The following is a 19,814-nucleotide window of genomic DNA, read 5'->3' as shown; positions in this document are numbered from 1 at the left end:
ACCGGTAGATGCTTGGTTTCAGTCACCAGTGTGTTATACACTACAATAAACTACTCCTTCCTGGTAAATTTTACACTCACACACACACACACACATACACACACACACACACACACACACACACACACACACACACACAGCAGTGATGGAGGAAATAAAAATTATTCTAATGCCAGCATTCTCAACATGTAAACTGTAAACAACCACCGCTGAGCCTCTTCTGCTTCATCTACTTTAAATTTAAACACCACCCACTTGCACCATTTTGTTTTACACTTTATAATAAGAGAAGCCTAATTTTTATCCTGACCTGTACCCTGCAGATTGCAACCCCCTCTAGCCTCTCTCCTGTTTTTGAAACAGGCCTGCAGAAAACTACAGTAAATGCCTCCTCCTCCTCCTGCTCCTGTCTCTGCAGCAGCAACCTGAGATGCTTTGCATTCCGCCTGGCGGAGCCGACCAGCAGCGGCTATAAAATGTTAAAAATCCGTCCCGACTCGTCTCTGCTGCTTCCCCCGGGCATCGCGCTCACCTCGCCGTGTCGTGTCAGCCGTTGGCTCCGTGTTTTCGTCCGCTATGTGGTCGGACAGTTCTCGGCTCTGCAGCAGCTTTTGTTGCATAGGTTGTCTACTGCTCCCGCAACTACAGCCAGGGCTTTAAATACGCTTTTAAAGCAGTATCTGTCGGAAGAGGAGACGTAGCGCTAGCTTCCGCCGACGTCGCGTCTCATTTGCATAAAGAGGCGGAGTCTTGGTGTTGGTATACAAAGAAGCAGAGAAATTGAACTCTTAAAGGGAAATGCCGTTAAAAATAGTACATTTCTCGCCTAAAACAGAGGTATCAATGCTTTATTTTGCTTTATTTTTTACATGTACAGTTTTAGTTAACTTTTCCTTTCTTTTCATAACTAGTTTAAGTTTCTCGTTACACCGTCTATTATTTCTAATGTTTTATACACCAAGGTACCATATACAACCTCAAAAGAACAACAACACATGGTATTTTGCACGTTCATTATTTATTTAATGAAAAGCTAAGCGAAAATGTAGAAGCAGTTTGCATAAAATTGAGTGCACGCCATAATTCAGTAGATTCAGCAATAACTTGACGTAAATGGCATGTATTTGTATAGCGCTGTACTTAGTCTGTATGGACCCTAAAGCGCTTTACACTACATTCAGTCATCCACCCATTCACACACACTGGTGATGGCAAGCTACATTGTAGCCACAGCTGCCCTGGGGCGCACTGACAGAGGCGAGGCTGCCAGACACTGGCGCCACCGGGCCCTCTGACCACCACTAGTAGGCAACAGGTGAACTGTCTTGCCCAAGGACATAACGACCAAGACTGTCAGAGCCGGGGATCAAACCGGCAACCTTCCAATTACAAGACGAACTGCCAACTCTTGAGCCACGATCGGCACAAAACGTACTCGTTTTCTGTATGACTGTATGACTTTTCCAGTCTCTCGCATCATTGCCGTGGAAATTTGCCCCACTCTTCTTTAGAGCATTACTTGGAGTTCATTGAGATCCAGGGATTAGTTTATAAACAGTTCTTATAAAGTCCTCCACAGCTTTTCAGTCAGGCTGAGGTCTGGCTTAGAGGGGTGCATTGGAACAGCTTCGATCATTGTGCTGTTGCATGCCCCAGTTTCAGTCAAGCTTTAGTTATTAGACAAACGGCCTCACATTCAGTGTGTGAATGTGTGTGTGAATGGGTGGATGACTGGATATGTAAAGCGCTTTGGGGTCCTTAGGGAATAGTAAAGCGCTATATAAATACAGGCCATTTACCATTTACATTTGACTCTACACGGAGTGCAGAATTATTAGGCAAGTTGTATTTCTGAGGAATAATTTTATTATTGAACAACAACCATGTTCTCAATGAACCCAAAAAACTCATTAATATCAAAGCTGAATGTTTTTGGAAGTAGTTTTTAGTTTGTTTTTAGTTTTAGCTATTTTAGGGGGATATCTGTGTGTGCAGGTGACTATTACTGTGCACAATTATTAGGCAACGTAACAAAAAACAAATATATACCCATTTCAATTATTTATTTTTACCAGTGAAACCAATATAACATCTCCACATTCACAAATATACATTTCTGACATTCAAAAACAAAAACAAAACAAATCAGCGACCAATATAGCCACCTTTCTTTGCAAGGACACTCAAAAGCCTGCCATCCATGGATTCTGTCAGTTTTTTGATCTGTTCACCATCAACATTGCGTGCAGCAGCAACCACAGCCTCCCAGACACTGTTCAGAGAGGTGTACTGTTTTCCTTCCTTGTAAATCTCACATTTGATGATGGACCACAGGTTCTCAATGGGGTTCAGATCAGGTGAACAAGGTGGCCATGTCATTAGTTTTTCTTCTTTTATACCCTTTCTTGCCAGCCACGCTCTGGAGTACTTGGACGCGTGTGATGGAGCATTGTCCTGCATGGAAATCGTGTTTTTCTTGAAGGATGCAGACTTCTTCCTGTACCACTGCTTGAAGAAGGTGTCTTCCAGAAACTGGCAGTAGGACTGGGAGTTGAGCTTGACTCCATCCTCAACCCGAAAAGGCCCCACAAGCTCATCTTTGCTGATACCAGCCCAAACCAGTACTCCACCTCCACCTTGCTGGCGTCTGAGTCGGACTGGAGCTCTCTGCCCTTTACCAATCCAGCCACAGGCCCATCCATCTGGCCCATCAAGACTCACTCTCATTTCATCAGTCCATAAAACCTTAGAAAAACCAGTCTTGAGATATTTCTTGGCCCAGTCTTGACGTTTCAGCTTGTGTGTCTTGTTCAGTGGTGGTCGTCTTTCAGCCTTTCTTACCTTGGCCATGTCTCTGAGTATTGCACACCTTGTGCTTTTGGGCACCCCAGTGATGTTGCAGCTCTGAAATATGGCCAAACTGGTGGCAAGTGGCATCTTGGCAGCTGCACGCTTGACTTTTCTCAGTTCATGGGCAGTTATTTTGCGCCTTGGTTTTTCCACACGCTTCTTGCGACCCTGTTGACAATTTTGAATGAAACGCTTGATTGTTCGATGATCACGCTTCAGAAGCTTTGCAATTTTGAGACTGCTGCATCCCTCTGCAAGATATCTCACTATTTTTGACTTTTCTGAGCCTGTCAAGTCCTTCTTTTGACCCATTTTGCCAAAGGAAAGGACGTTGCCTAATAATTATGCACACCTGATATAGGGTGTTGATGTCATTAGACCACACCCCTTCTCATTACAGAGTTGCACATCACCTAATATGCTTAATTGGTAGTAGGTTTTGAGCCTATACAGCTTGGAGTAAGACAACATGCATGAAGAGGATGATGTGGACAAAATACTCATTTGCCTAATAATTCTGCACTCCCTGTAGAATACTTTGGTATAGCAGAGGAGTTCGTGATCAACTCAGCGACTGCAAGGTGTCCAGTTCCTGTACACAGATCACCATCCCTCCACCACCGTGCTTAACAATTGGTTTTTGCCAATGTGCTGTGGGTGGTTTTCACCAAAATTGCTGCTGTGCACTTTGGTCTCATTTGTCCAAAGGACCTTGTTCCAGAAATCTTCCAGAAGCTTCCATGTTCCTTTCACAAAGTAAAAGAGGCTTTCTCCTTGCAATCCTTTCAAACAAGCCCACAGACCTCCAGGTTTGGGTCAATGCATAATGTATAACATCCTTGTATTAAAATCCAGTTTTATAAAGAAGAAAAAAGAAGAAAATAAAACGAACTGCTGGAAACCAGTTTTCCCTATTTATTGTGCAGCCTAATAAGGAGCAGTTGGCCTCAAAACATCTAATTTGTTTTGGGCAATAAGTATGAGAAAGCTGGATCCCTGCAGTTTGTACGTTTTAAATTTATTGTTTCAGTATTATTGCTTTTTTTTTCTTTCTTTCTTTCATATAAAATTTCAAATGCAAATGAATGTGAGGACAAATATAGTGACAACAGCAACATCATAAAGGCAAAAGTGATGGTTATAAAGGAGTAAACAGAAATGTTAAATTTGCTCTCTCTTCATGGCTACAACATTAGGGGAAAACTCACACACCACAGCATCCCCTTGAAATCAGGACCTCAGTTATAACAGATTGTTTTTATGTCATTTCATTGATTATTCTAAGACCATCGTCTAAATTCTAGCAATGTTAACTTTGGCTTCACTTTCTTGCTGAAAGGTCAAATTAACTAAGCTCCATATTCACACCTTTGGAAAGGTAAATAGGCCTGTTGATTTGGGAGGGAAGGTTAACAAAAGTGCTTATATATTAACATAATTTAGATACAAAATGATTGATGCCTCGTTTTCTGTCTGGGACTTTTAAACATGAAATATCTAATCAAAAGGAAATTTCTCATAAAATCAGTAAAACTCATGAAGCTGACAAAGCAATATCCATGGTTATGCGTTGCTAACTGTATCGCAGGATTTTCAGGGGACAAATTTCCTTTCAAAAGGCTCTGATATTACACTGTAATAAATGATGAACTACTAAGACATGCATTTTATTGTTGAATGCAACCCCCCCCCAATCCAAAAAACCACCCATTCTAATATACAGTAACATTTTCCCTCCTGAGTTTCCCTCATTTGTGCTTTTCACATTCATTCTTTCAAAAAGAAAAGACAGACACTGTGGTGCAGAGCTGTAACTCACACAGAACCATTAGCTATATTTTATTTATTTTCTGTTGATGGAGATTGGTTTTCCAAAAAGAAGTGTCATTATCATATTGCAAAGCTGTAAATCCATCATTTCACTTTCAGTTGTGCTTAAGTGCTGCAGACCAAGCAGATTGGAAGTTAGTTAAATTAGTCATTTGCAGTCAGCTGACTGGGGCTGCTAACAATTTATATACAATTAAGCGGGCTGCTTGAATCCTTGACATCTCATCAGTTATGAAAATTGCTGCCAGTTGAATCGATTAGTCAGCTAATCTATGGCTTGTTTACATCATTAACACCTTATGAAATGCAACATGTATATGATTGATTAAAACAAAAACAGCTCTAAAAGTATCATGGTGCAATTGTAGCTTTGAAAAAGCAGCTTAAATTCTGTTTAAACTTAAGAAACCAGAGTTACTAAAACAAACACACTGTATTATTTTACAGGCGACTCCATGAGCAGAGCTCCCTTCCTCCAAAGTTTAACCCTCTGAGGTCAAGGCCGTCATCAACGACGGCCCAAAAGCTGACCCCTAACCGTAACTGTAACCATACTTAACTGAAGACATGCAAACATGATGCTTTTAGAAATAATGTAAACCAATGAGTCAGTACTGTAAATGTTTTTTTCTGTGAATACGTGTTTTAAATATTGTATTCGTTGTAGTCATTATTAATAAATGTGTATAAATAGGTCCCAACAGAGGAGCTATTTACTTCTGTTTGAGTGAAGTTTGCAAAAACTAAACCGACTAGTTGTTACAGAAAACATAAAATCACGTCTCGCTTGAACTCTATGACCTGCTGTATCTCAAGACCCCATTTATAGGCTCAAAAATGCTGTTTTAATAATCTTACTGTGACTTATGTGGCTCTGCATAAACGCTGTTTACATGTTAAAGCAATGTAAGTTGTCTGACATGAAAAAATATTGTCCCACCCTCAAAGCAGTGTTTTCTTACTGTTTTAAAGTGGACAATGGTCAGCTGGCAAAAAATTCTGCTGAGCATTGAACTGTTGTCTGTTCAAACTACAGACTTGCAATCCAACGTCAACATTGTTTTGCAGCTGTCCCATATATACAGAACATGTCGTTCCCCCTGAAACCCACAGCGTGAAGACTAAACACAAGACAAGGAACTCAAGGAACAGGTTATATTCTTTACAAACAGTCATTTAATATGTTTATGCTGTTAATGCTTTCAATAAGCAAGGGTACTGAAAATGCCCCTTTTCCATGTACAAGGTGCCCAAGCCAAATCTAGAACCAGTTCCACACATTCCCACTGACAAAACTACAGTTAGCACAAACGTGTTGGGCCCAGCTATACATTGCTGACTCAGCAGTTATGTTCTTTCCACAGAAATGTGCCCAAGTTATCCTAACGCTGCGTAGCATTCAGTTTTCATTTCCTGTGAAATGCAGGCTGGTTTTCAAAAGGCACAAATGGCTCTGCATCAGCACCGCATCGATGGGGAAACAGGCCAAAGAGAGATCATATTGCCACTATATTAGCATCTCTTCATTGGCTCACTATCAAATCCAGAATTGAATTCAAGTTTTTTCTCCCTATATGCAAAGCCTGAAGACTTTAAGCTATCAAAGACCTTACACTATCATATTTGTTATATTATCATGTTATTATAGAGCACTCTGCTCTAAGACTGCATGCTGGCTTGTGTTTCAAAAAGCTTTGAAGAGCCCCTCTCCAGTAGACCCAGCTCCCAAGGTGGATTCAGGAGACAGACGCATTGTCTCCTTTTAAAATTAGCCTTCAAAATTTCTTTAACCCAGGCTTAACCCTTGCTGCTGTAATGCTTCTATGGGCTCAGGCTGCTGGGATACTCCCTCTTTATCACATGCGGTGCATTTGTTGTGTATGCCACATCCACATGCATGTCCACATTTTCTCTTCTTCCTGCTGCGGTTGCAGTTTACCGTTTCTCTTTCTCCCCACTCCAGTCAGTCGATGCAGGCAGCTGCTCCACCCTGAGCCTAGATCTGCCGGGGCTTTCGTCCTCTTTAAAGGGTTTTTTCCCCACACTGTTGCCAAATGCATAGTTGTGTAGACTTTTTAATATAAAAAAGGTATAAGGTATCTTGACGTTAATCGTGTGTTTTGTTGCTGTATAAATTAAAATGAAAAGAAGGCAATTAAAAAAAAACAATGGAACATTAAGGGCATGACTCATTATGTTGAAGGGTGCTGTTTGGACAACTACTACAGAGGTATTGCCTATTTTATATACAACAGAGAGTTAAAAGAAGATGAATAAAACATGCATGTCAGCATTAGCTGATAAATTCTTAATAAAGGCATCAGGAACTTCTCTATAGCGTTATAGCACAGACTACTGTGCCTTTGTATGTTAAAGTGCAGCACAAACAGTTGTGTTTTCCTTTTCCTGAAAGTAAAAGTTTATGGATTAAAGGAAACTGATTAAAAGCTGCAGGAGGCACAGAAAACAACTTATCATGTACTGTGCTGAGGCATTAGTGGACCTGCATGGTGAGAGATTAACAGCTGCTTATGGCTTTATGTTACAAAACAATGTCAAACACACACACAAATACAACTGCACGCAAGTGCATATAACACAGTGTTCTGAGTATTAGAAAGGATTTTCAGAGAAGCCTTGTTGTAAAAACACCTTGGCAAACTCCACAGGGAGGTCATGCATAACAGCAGCCCTGCAGGGATTCAGTGTTTTGCTCAAGGACACTTGAGCAGGGTGGACCCAGTCTGTTCTACCTTTGTTACTGCAGGTCTCCCACCCTGCAGCCTAAGCAGGGATTGAGCCAGGAGTCAAATAGCCTCTTTGTTTTCTGCACAGTTTTACACTGCAGACCTGAAATTATCAACCGGTTTCTATTCTTTTAATCTTGGGGTAATAGTTGCTAGTTGCATGTTTGTCAGTGTGATGAGTTTATATTTATTGAAATAAAAATAAATTCTACTCCAAGTAAAACAACTTAAATTGGTGATTGAAAATTAAAATGTCATTTATACTGATTTCAAACGTTTTACAAGCAATTGTTAGTTCACAGGGGAAACAAGCAGGTTATGTGTGTCTGAACTGTGTTAATGTCGCTAACTCTAAACTCTGAACCTCCACTTCATCAAGCCTCAGGCTTTACCCAATATGAACTTGGTATCAAATTGCGCCCTCTTCTGACGAACTCTAGAAAGTGCAAAATAAACAGTTTTGCAAACAGTATGCAGGTCGAGATTTGCGCAGTAACGAATCATTACACTGGTTAGACGACAAAGCCAACTGAACTAATAGAGCAATAGTTTGTGAGTCCGAGAAACCACTCAGGATTTATCAGCAAACAGCATTTTTTATTATTTGGATTTAGTTCAAAAGAAAGACGCAAAGTCAGGAGTCTTAAATTGTTTTTTCATTAAGTATTTATTGTTGTCCATCCTGTGAACCATCCTTCTAACTGAGCAGAAAGTAAACTGAAGCTTCGGTTTGCTGAGAATAAAAACAGACTTGAGGTTTCCTTTAATAAGTGTACTGACTGTCAGTTTAAAAAAAAAGAAAAAGAAAAAAAGAGAATATGTACATTTTCATGCTTGTGCAAAAGCAAAGGTTGCAAAGGTATAAATACAATGGCTGAGTTGTCCTTCGTTTAATTTACAACATCGTCATGTGTCGCAGTTATATACAGAGTATAAATACAAGAGTAAAGGACAAGTTTAACCTTCAGTTTGAACCTCAGATGACAAAATGTAAAAATAGTTCTGTGAACCAGAACCACTGATGATGAAGTTGGCTTTAGTTTTATAATACACTTAATAAACACTTAAAACCCTTAATGTTCTCTATGTGTGAGACACTTTCTCCAGTTCCACTAAGTTAATATAAATAATGCTACTATTAAAACAACACCGAGTTGAAAGCCATCTTAAAAATCACAAAAAAATAAATATATTATAACATGCGTGAAACATTTTATAGCCTCTGGTTTTGATTTAATCTAATAAATATCTGAATGTTTAATATCTATAAGGCACCGCGTGAACAGGAATTTTGACCTTTCGGTTGGTTAATCTTCTTGAACAGCAGCCTGCCAAAGAGAAAACTGTTAAACTGCTCTGAAAATAAACTGACTAGATGCCTCTGTACACTGAGCATGCTCGAGGTCTAATGCTGAAGTCCAAGTTTGTATGTCAAGTTCAACCTGTAGATCAAAACGATGCAGCATCGTGACACAACTTCCTATTTGTCGTTGGTTTTGATTGGCTATAATAGACTAAAAATCTTTGGAAAAGAAAAAAAATCTATACAATAACTTTGGTAAAGCTTGGTTTGCAGTCCACTTGTGTGAATTCTGGATAAAGTTTACGGGGAAAATCTAATGTGGTAGATTTTTTCTGCTTGATCCAAAGAAACCCAATGCTAACTCCTTTGTAATTTGTCACAAACATGTGCAACTCTGACTTTCAAGTGGCTACATAGTGTTAAAAACCCAGAAAACAATAAAATGAAATAGGTTCCTTCATTTACCCATACTCCATCTGCTTGGCAATTTTACGGGAAATTGGCCAGTTGGTTTCTACATAATCCTCCTGATAGAGGGAAAAACTACAAATACATAACTTCCTTCACAAAGATTTAAAAAAAAAAAACAATTAAAAAGGAAAAACTTTGTCCAACAATGGAAAAATATCTCTTACTGTTGACATACTGTACAGTTAGCCCCTATTTTATTACCTGTTCAAACATATTCCAGCTGCTGCAGATCCTCTGACTCACACCTGAGTGTCGATCAAGTTTAAGCCCAGTTCCCACCATTGCGTATCATCATATTTCCTGTCCATTAAAGCATCCCCTCCATCAAAATAATCTTCTATCGGGGCTTTCCCACTGTGATGGTGAAATCTTCAACCGCAGTTTTGTTTTCAGGGTATTCTGACTCCTCTGAGCTGCAGACACTAACGTCAAAAACACGGTTGGAGGTATGGCTCAGTCACACGCTGTTACCACATGTGTGTTCGCACTTACATAAACACTAAATGTGTTCAAAACCTTCATTAAAGTGAACTTTGATGCATTTTGGATTGAAAAATTATCCAGCAGAACATGAGCTCACTTTTCCTCTTTCAGTCTTGAGTTTTCCTTCATTAAATGATAAAATAAGTTCTGTTAGTATTTCTAATCTTAACTTCATAGAAGACAGGAGAAGCTGCCCAGGTTGGTCATACTTCATGTAAACTTTGAGCTTCTTTGCATTCCTTCATATCCCGGTGATGCAGATTGCTTTCCTCCTTGCTGTGCTTTCCAAATATGGATCTTCCCTTCATTATCCAGGATTTGTTTGAACAGAGGGAATTCAGTGAGAACTTGCACTCTGACTATAATTTCAGTCCTTCTGCCTCTTTACTCCACCTTCCAGATGGCGATCTTCCCATCATGTTTTCCAGCTCCACTGAGGACGTAGCGGTCCTCAGCTGAGCACAGCCCTGTCACTTTGTCGGTATGGCCGTGAAGCTCCTTCAGGACCTGGTACCGCTCTGTGTCCAGGATGTAAACCTTCCCTTTGGTTGAACTGCGACCCATGCCGCCAACCCACACCTACACAGCAAAGAGGTTAGTTAATTTGGTTAAATGTCAAATAGTTTCTCAAGCATCAGTTAAGATTAACATTCGTTAACAACCGGGGGAAAGTGGGGTAAGATGAGCAGGTGGGGCCAAATTCATCCTAAACAATTATACACTAATTTTTCCGTTTTGGCTAGCAAAGGAGCAGTCTTAGATAACGTATTAGAGTTGACGCTGTCATGTGACATCACGTGTCACAGCTGAGACCAAAGTGGAGGCGCTTAGCTATAATGCACAGGTGAAAACTAAACACAGCATGTGAGCACAGACACCTCATACCAACTGTGAAACATGGTGATTTGGGCTTGTTTTGCATCGCCAGGACTTGGGTACCTTGCAGTCTTTGCAGCTGACCACAAAATTCGGTGTATGCCAAAGTATTCCAGAGTCAAATGTGAGGCTGACAGTCTGACAGCTAAAGCTTAGCTGAAACTGTCGTGCACCAATACAATGATCAAAGGTGTCGCCGTGTCAAAGCCCAGACCTCAATCTCACTGAAATGCTGTTGTGGGACATTAAGAGAGCTGCCAGCAAATGGATGACCCGCAGGAACGCTATAAAGAAGGGTGGACCATTTCCTCTCGCTTACCCTGTCACAGTGAGATAAGCTTTAGCCTCCAAAACGTTTGCTTTGTCAGCAAACAGTTTGGGCTACAGTTGTCCAAGTAGCCTTCTCTCATGTCAATTGCAGTATCCCTTCACTGGCAGTTATTTCAATCAGCTGTCCTGAACTTGAGAAATGCTGAACTTAGAAACCACCCACTTTCTGTTTCCAGCAATTATTGTGCCCAATTTTTCTTGAAGTCGCTGAATGTCATTAACTTTTTATGGTGAATGGATGGGGGCTTTGTGTGGATGGAGCTTTGCTCCTCATAAGGGCAAGTAGACTGAAGGACCCCTTTATTTGTGCCTTATATTGTTTTTAATGATCTGCTTCTGCTGCTATGGTTTGAATAACAACTAAGATCCTGAAGCTGCATTATACCCATTTTATTCTTGTGTTGTCTTCATGATTGAAAGGCTAACTTCACTGAAAGATTTCTTACATTGCCCCACTCTCCCCTAAGCTCCTATTGCAACTAGTTAACTTCTCTTAGAATTTAACAAATTAAAGAAGGACTAAAACAAATAAAATAAAACAAAAACATTGTATTTTGAATGTTCAAATGTGAAAAATTAGCACTTCTGAGGCTCACTGATTATCATATTAACATCAACCATAAAAATAAGAATATTTTCCATATTGCTCTGTACGTGTGCGTGCGTGTGTGTATTAACCTGGTTTTTAACTTTAATTATGCAGTAGCATCCGGTGCAGTCCTGTAGGGTGATGCGGTGGAACGGTTTGCTGCAGTCTTTAATGTGCCAAATAGACACCTCTCCAGAATCTGCACACACACTCCACATTTCCTCCCGCTGACACAAACACATCAGGTGAAACGGGGTCACTTTTACAAAATGAAAATACATTTATTAAAGAAAAACAATATTAAGAGCAAAATGTGTGTTTGTACCTCTGGTAAGATCAGAGCACAGCTGAAAGTAGTTGTGGAGCCTTTTTGTTGTTCTGGTAAATTCATGCAACGTTTTAATGAACCATTCCTCCACACCTCCATTATCCTGTCTCTGGAGCCTTAAACCAGACCAGAGGGAAAGACGGAAAGAGAGGGTATTCAGTTTACATCATCAAAGTCTCAGATTTTCCATTTTTCCAACTGTCCAGTGTGAAGGAAACTTACAACACCAAAGCGTGCCGCTGCAGCTGTAAATGGACTGCAGACGGCTGCAGGAGAGGCGGAAGTGCTTCTTCACCTGAAGGAAAAGGAAAAGTCAAACAAGCTGAAAGAGAAATGCAAACAGGTGTGAACAATGGTTGATATTAAACCAACCTGCAATGTGGAGACATCCCACGCCATGACTGTCCCCTCTGCACTGCAGGAGTACGCCACCTTTTGGCTGAAGAACAAAGCAGGCTGGTAAGATTATTTTTAATGTACATTTCAAGAACAGAGTGGATTAGACACAAACATTTCCATTCCTTGAATACAACTTTAATTACCTAACAATAATGATAATACTGCTGAAACAACCAGTCGACTTATGATATTGTTATTCATCTGAATAAGAATAGTATACAAGTTCAAGAAATTCATCAAACAAATTGAATGCTTTTATACTGCTGATGGCTTATTTGCTGTTTTTCTTAACTTTCTGTTTCAAAGTTCATTTCTTTAAACTGCGAATTTATAACTGAAATTATTAACTGTTTGATTAGAATACACAAATAGAAACTGGATGTTCCCTCGATCAGAAGTTGGTACTCATACATATCATATTGGCAGTGATGAATAAACTTCTTTATAAAGCCTCCATGAGAATACTGGAGGTTTAAGGGTGGAAACAGCAGAGTGGCAGCAAGAACAGCACATTAGAATGAGAGAGGAGACAATTTGCAGCTTTAGCAGAAAATCTGGGAAGGTGTGTTCGGTATGTGATGTGAGGACAGTGAGGCAGTGCGGCCCGAGCTGGGGGGGGGTGATTGTGTATTTTTGTTGTGGCTGTTGTTCTGCGTTACCTGTATTTGTCTTTGTCGACCGCCAGTCCTGTGACCTCTGCCCTGTGCTCAGTCAGCTGTCTGTTACACACCATGGCCACTATGCTGATGATGTAGATCACTGAGTCCTCAGAGCCCATCCACACCTGATCTTTGTCAACCTCCAACATGCAGTTCTGAAACCAGAAACATGTTTCTGAGCACGAGTCCGCAGGTATTACAGCTTTACACATTTTTTACCTGGATCTTCAAAATTTTCTACCTGGGTAACAAAAAACTCAGTCAATTAATTCTAAAGCTCCTTTCAGCTGCTCCCACATTCACAATGGGGTCGCCACAGCAGGTGTCTTTGCATATTTTTAAATGTCAGAAGCTCTTCCAGCTGAGCTGCTAAGAGCTTCATGCAGGACGCAATACTCAGCATGTCCACTAGGCGGCAAAATTGTTCTAATAAACTACTGAAACACCACCTGACAAACATTACTTCTAATATCAAGTACCTCTGTGTTACAGAATGTGCAAATAGACTTGGAAGTTACAGCTAAAAATTATCAATAGAAAAAATGTTTAAATTACTTTGTCTACAATAATTTCATGATATTTTCTCAACAGCTGTTTTCACGCTGCTGGTGAAAGTTAGAAATCGTCATGCCAGTGTTTTATAAGTGAAAACACATACTCCGCCCATCTCTGTCTCACACTTCCAACATATTTCATGTAACTGAACTGCACAGTTGAAGTAAGGGTTAGACTTAAGAAGTGTCTTAAAACCTCACAAATCCTTTCTCCTGGAGAAAATGTTTATGAAGCTCGACCACTGGCTGGTGCTTTCAACCCTCCAGCCAGCTATCACTGGAAAATGCTTTGTTCTTTGAGGGAATGTAAACTATTCAAAACACACCGTGGATTCCCTACAAACATGAGATTGAAAGATAATGTTTGAAGTGAAGCCAGAGAAGGAGAAACAAAAACCACTTAATATATATACTTAATATGTACCTGATGTCTGTGGTGTGCTTATCTGCTGATTTAGTTCAGCGATGAGCAAACATCTGGCCAGGTGTTTTTATTTAGTGGTGGAAAAAAAAAAAAAAAGACTACTAGCATTGGTTTAGAGAAGCCAGCTTAACATGTAGAGGCTTAACTGTGTGAAAGGATCAAATTTGAATATTTACTACTGCTTTTTTGGGTCTTTTCTTTTGATTTTCATGCATAGCACAGTAGTGCAGTCTATGGCACTGTTATATCACAGCAAGACAGTCCCAGGTTCAAATCCACTGACACAACTGGTCAGTGGATTTGAACTGTGTGGAGTTGGAAAGTTTTCCCTCTCCCTCCAATACTCCAGCCTCCTCCCACAATCCAAAGACATGCAGGTTAGGCTAACTGGTGACTCCATGTATGAATCTGGTCAGGAATGCCTGACTGCCTGTGTGTTTTAGCCCTTAGTCAAGCAACGTGTCCATAGCGTACCCCTCCTTTTTGCCTTGTCACATCTGGGACAGGCATCAGCCAACCCATATAACTGAATACAAATATTTTCATGTATAAAAATAAAATTGTAACTGTGTTAAGAGTGGACCTGCAATGTTCATTTCCAGCTCCATATTGTATTGACATTTACATTAGAGCTTAACTGTTGTAGTTCTAAAGTTTACAGTTTAAAAAAATCGATTTCATTCGTTGTCTTAAACAAGATGTTTTAGCTTTCTTCTGATTGGTTGTCCCTTCGAAATAAAGTTTTGAACGGCAGATGGGTGGAGTTTTTGCACTGATAACCGGAGTCATGCACCAGACGTTAAGTAAAAATGTCTGGAAACAATCATTTAGAGCAGTCTGAGCCTGAATATTCGTTTCATGTGTTCCTCTCACCAGTCTGGCATTCCCAACATGGCAGGTGTGTGTGAGGGACCAGCTGGAGGCATCAAACACCATCACCTTCCCCTTATTTACCGATACCCATAGTTGACCTGAAATAGAGCACACACACACGCACACACACAGAGTTTATCAGTTATTTCTCAACACCCTATCATTACACTTGGCCTGCAGTGAATATTACTTTTACAGATTTCTGTCTTCTACTCCAGAGGCTACTTAGGGGTTTTCTTCCAGCAGTGTGAAGGGAAGCACTTCATGTCAATGTTATTTTGCAGCTCGACTCCACCCAACCAAACCAACGGTCAGATTTCTCCCAACGGATTCAGCACTTTAAAAAAATGCCCCAGCTCATGGAGAAGAAAAAAAAAGTAACATCCTGTGTTTTTACTTCAAGGAGCAGAAAAGGGCAGTGGAACAGAAGGTAAGAGGACTTATGAAGTGAAAAAGTTAGAAAAAGAAAAAAGTGTGGTGAGAACAGAGGGGAGAGGAGAGGGGGTGTGAACCGGATCTGTGCCAGGAACTCAATTCAGTGACCTATATTCAAACCGGAGAGGGAGAAAGAGTCCGAGAGGGCCGGGGAGGGAGGACCTGAATGGCCAGATTTGTTCTTTTTCACCAGCAGAAATCCCAAAGAACAGCAGACTGCTACAGAAGAACTGAAATGTGTTTGTTAATGTGTGGATCACTGAGTGTGACTGTGCTAGTGGCAGGGGTTAGTCTGCCACCAGCATGTATTTAAGTGGACCCAGATGGCTGCCTGCTGAAGGCCACTGAATGGCTCTGTGGATCTTTTTTTAAAGCTTTCACTCACGGTCTTCCTGCCATATAATGTGCCAGGCTGTCGGTGCCCCAGGATAAAAATCAAGGATGCACTAAACAACAAAGGCCACAAATAATAACCACAATTCATAGGTGACACATTAAAGGAAGAAAAGAAATAAATAAACCACAAACTACAAGAAGATAGTTTCACTTCCTTGGCAGTTACTCTTCTATTGCTTTAACTAATATAAGGATGAATATCATTAAAAAAAAAGATATTCTATGTTATTTAATGTTTTTCCGGTGTGGTGGAACGCACAGTTTACTGTGTCTTCTTAGGTGTTTAAATCAGGTGACTGTGAAGGCCATAAAATGATCTGCATTCTCATCAAATCACTCATCCCTTTGGCCTGTCAGGATCAAGCCGCCAACCAACAACAGTCCACAGGTCACGTCCAGACAGAGACTTTTATTACACAAACTCTCTTCCCCTTGTTTACAGTCAACAACTAATTAGGACAGAAAAAAAAACCCCTAAAGTAATTACTTAAAAAAAACCAACCTTCTGCATAGGGCTGTGCGATATGACCAAAATCTCATATCCCGATGTAAGAATTCTATCGTCCCGATAACGATATAAATCACAGAAATGTAACATTTTCTGTAAATTATGTGAATCTCGGGCAGCTCGTCTTGCGGGAAGTGTTTCCAGCTGCGCGTCATGTAGCTGGAGTCGAGTGTTTTAACCAATGACTGTATAGCAGATACATGAAACTATACATTTTTAGACATAAGTTGTAAAGGCCGCCGTTTTCGGCGATAGACGTTTTTATATCGTTATCCAATATATATATCGTTATATCGAACAGCCCTACTTCTGCAGTCCTTACATTTCTTCATAACTTGTGTCAGTGTCTGTTCTTTATACTTCCTTTTAGAAAGAAGTAGAGTCTGCAATCTTTTTTTTTTTTAAATTGACAGAATTATGAGAGAAAAGAAGTACCATGAGACTTTTACACCCTGAAATATTAACAGCTTACTTTTTCAGCATGACAATGATCCCAGACACACTGCCGACGCAATTCAAGCAAACCTTGATAAAACAAAAACAAAAAACATTTGCACACCCTCAGTCATGGCCTCCCCAGGACCCAGACAGCCCATACAGCCATTCCCGCTGCAGCTTTGTAATCACTATGTAAAGCACTTATCCTGTGCTTTCCTATGATTTCACAGCTCACAATAAAAAGAAGAGAGTCCACATATTTATGACCATTTATTTAAGAGATTGAGGAGAGCTTTCCTTCCCAGCATGTTTTTAAATATCTTGCAACTCCTTTTGCCGTTTACTGTAATATGAGACTGGGGAGGAAGTGTGGTTGAGGAACTTTATTGCATCTGCATGTTTTTTATGTCAGTGTGTGCCACAGTGATGACAGATAAACACCAGGTTGGGTTTTTTTGTGCATTAGTCAACATATATGTCAGTGCATGCGCGTTAGTGTCACAGTTAGATTGGGAAATTGCTCTGCTGCTCCAAAGAGCCAATCACATCATCGACTCCCACAATGACCAATAAAAAAGGGGAAGAGGCTGAAACTTGTTGTAACAGTGTTGATGAGAAATGATGGAGAAACTGCTCGTTTACGGGACACATTTAAAAGCTGTGTGTGTGTGTGTGTGTGTGTGTGCGTACCTGATGTGTAGAGAAGAACATCCACAGCCTGAGGTGAAGCAAGTTCCAGCGAAGGGTTAATTTTGTGCTTTAGTATCTCTGCAGTTGTCTTGGGAACCATCATTGGGACTGGAGACAAAGCAAAGAGAAGCAACTAACCTTAACCAGGTGATGAAAGCACAAACTCAAAGTGAAAGATTACTGTAGTCTCGATGAGTCATAAAGTTTCCAAACGGGCACAGTTTTATTACGCAAATATGTCCATAACCATAACAAAGCACATCTTTCTCTACCTTCCATCTTGATGCGGTCAAAGTAAGCCAGCTTAGAAGCAGCATAGATAGCCTTGCTGCTCTGAAGACTTCCCACTACTGCGTCCATTAATAAGGCATTGGTCAGAGCTTGCTGCATGTACTGGGGGTCCTGAGAGAAAGAGAGAGACAGAATTTTTTGTTAAAAAAAAAAAAAGCATTAGAAGGCAATGCTTATGGCTACGATCCTTATACTTTTACAAAGTTTGTAGAATACAATTTCAGCTGGTGTAAACACTCACTAATGTACTTTTGACTGATGTTCAAGGTCAACCTCAATAAGCCAGATGCCATCACCAGACCAGACATACATACATACAACAGCGGTTAAGTGATTTTTTTTTTTATAATAAAAATGAATGAAAAAAAAGAAAATAAAATGCTGATGTCACAAAGGAGAAAAAAATATACCAGGATAAATAGTCATCATGAGTCATACTCTCAGACTTAAAAGGCGTATACAGCAATGGCAATCCATCTCAGAGGTCATACACATATTTCAGTCTTCATAATGCATTGACCAATCAAATCAAGTCAAATTAAAGATATATGGTCACTCTTTTTCAGAATGACTATATCTTAGTTTACTAAATTTTTTAGATTTATGGTCTCAATAAACTGATCACACCCAAAAATACTTATATTGACATGATATACAAACAGGACAAGCTGTAAATATAGGCAATTACAACTGAAATAATCAACGATCAAACAAGATTTACATGTGACTAAGCAGTGCTGTAGATGTTTATCCTGTCAGACAAGTTGGACAGTCATCACAGGCTGCCTGACTATAGAAACTGACAATCAAAGGAAGTGAGAAATGATAATATTTTAAATAAAGAACAGAACAACAGTAAGGGGGGTAAATGTGACAGACAGATATTTTACAGTTACATCTTTTGGTTTCACAAAGGAAACCCCCTGTGTTTGTTCAAGTGTGCCTATTTGTGTTCATGTATAACTGAGGGAATTTCAACCACTCCCTCACAGAAACTGACACACACTCAAACTGATGCCTGAATAAACACAAGGTATGAATAATAAACGAGCAAGGTAACTCAATAAATTTGCCTTTTTCCTGATGAAGCTTATCATTTTCCTCTATGCTCCCTCACAGCAACACCCACACAGCCTCTTCATCACAGATTTACCTTGTGCTGGTCAGCTGTGAAGCGCCCGGCCCACATCTCTTTGACCATCAGGTTCCAAAGCTCAGTCTCCGTTTTCAAATTAGCTTCAAAAGTTTCCTTCCTTCCCCGGACACGAAGCTTCAGGCCTGGGATTCGCAGGAGCATGAAGGGAGCTGAGGAGACCTTTACTTCCTAAAAGAAAAAACGAAAATACACAAAGACAACATCTACTATAGATTGCCGTTTCAAGTCTTATCTTACTGGGCAGAGCTGTATTTGTATCTCGGGATTTCTCTTCTTTTAATCTCACATCTAAATCTCGGTACTGTGCCACCTCCACGTATCCTGGCCGTCCATCCGTGAGCAGGAAGAGCCGTCGCTGAGTCATGGCGATTTTCCCCACTCCGCGGCTCGTCTTTACTGAAGACGACACCTTGAAGACGCACTCGTTGGCCTCAATGTGCTCCAAAACAGATGTTGGCAGACAAACCTTCAGATCAAACGAACACAAAAACCTGCATAAAGTGCCAATTTGTTCAACTACAGTGTAAACTATTGAAACTGGTTTCTGCCACTGAAAAAACGAAAGAATCTTTTGTCATCCATAAGTCCAAAATTTCAGGTTTTTAATCTCAGAATTTTGAGTTACCACTTCATAGATCTGAGAAAATAATTAAAAATAATTGTAATTATTTGAATTTCAAGGAAATAAACTGAAATTTTAACTTAAAGAATGGCACTTTTTCCCCATTTGCAGAAACAAAACTTAATAGTAGGTTTATAATTTAAATTATAATCTACACAGAACCGCAAATCACTGTTAATTCTCCCATCGTAATTTGTTTAAAGTAGTGTAAAGTACAGTACAGACCTCTTGTGCCTCAGCCTCAGTCTCCTTCCAGATGGTGTAAAAAACCTTGAACAAATCTGGACTGACCTGCTTCTGATGACCTGCATCAAACAAACACACACTTTCAAAACAACTGAAGAGAGTTTGTGGATAGTAGGTCTGATATATAATTATCAGACCTACTTGGTCTGCAACAGTTTAAAACCTCATTTTAAACATCATTTAATAAAAATAATAAGTCTTTAAGTTGTCATAAACCCAGAATTGTGTCACAAACTGTCATAACTGTCGGGGCGACCGTGGCTCAGGGGGTTGGGAATCGCATCTGTAACCGGAAGGTCGCCGGTTCGATCCCTGG

General features: G+C 40.1%; 1 protein-coding gene across 1 annotated transcript in view; it reads right to left on the bottom strand.

Annotated features, from left to right (window-relative positions):
- Positions 1-8,070: 8,070 nt before the first annotated feature.
- dennd3a (DENN/MADD domain containing 3a) overlaps positions 8,071-19,814 on the bottom strand; it is a 26,926-nt gene continuing 15,182 nt past the window's right edge. The window contains exons 19-30 of the mRNA XM_005740591.1: positions 19,478-19,557; positions 18,917-19,096; positions 18,628-18,798; positions 17,456-17,585; positions 17,184-17,291; positions 14,717-14,814; positions 12,866-13,020; positions 12,180-12,246; positions 12,030-12,102; positions 11,805-11,923; positions 11,569-11,706; positions 8,071-10,263 (exon numbers count right to left, since the gene is read on the bottom strand). Of these exons, the coding sequence (XP_005740648.1) occupies positions 10,069-10,263; positions 11,569-11,706; positions 11,805-11,923; positions 12,030-12,102; positions 12,180-12,246; positions 12,866-13,020; positions 14,717-14,814; positions 17,184-17,291; positions 17,456-17,585; positions 18,628-18,798; positions 18,917-19,096; positions 19,478-19,557 (1,514 nt within the window). The 3' untranslated portion in view covers positions 8,071-10,068. The remainder of the gene's footprint in view (positions 10,264-11,568; positions 11,707-11,804; positions 11,924-12,029; positions 12,103-12,179; positions 12,247-12,865; positions 13,021-14,716; positions 14,815-17,183; positions 17,292-17,455; positions 17,586-18,627; positions 18,799-18,916; positions 19,097-19,477; positions 19,558-19,814) is intronic.

This window comes from Pundamilia nyererei, unplaced genomic scaffold, assembly GCF_000239375.1.
Source record: "Pundamilia nyererei isolate P.nyererei 1_Seehausen unplaced genomic scaffold, PunNye1.0 scaffold00102, whole genome shotgun sequence".
Classification (NCBI taxonomy): domain Eukaryota; kingdom Metazoa; phylum Chordata; class Actinopteri; order Cichliformes; family Cichlidae; genus Pundamilia; species Pundamilia nyererei.
Note: the sequence above shows the minus strand (reverse complement) of the source record. Positions and strands in the feature narration are given on the sequence as shown.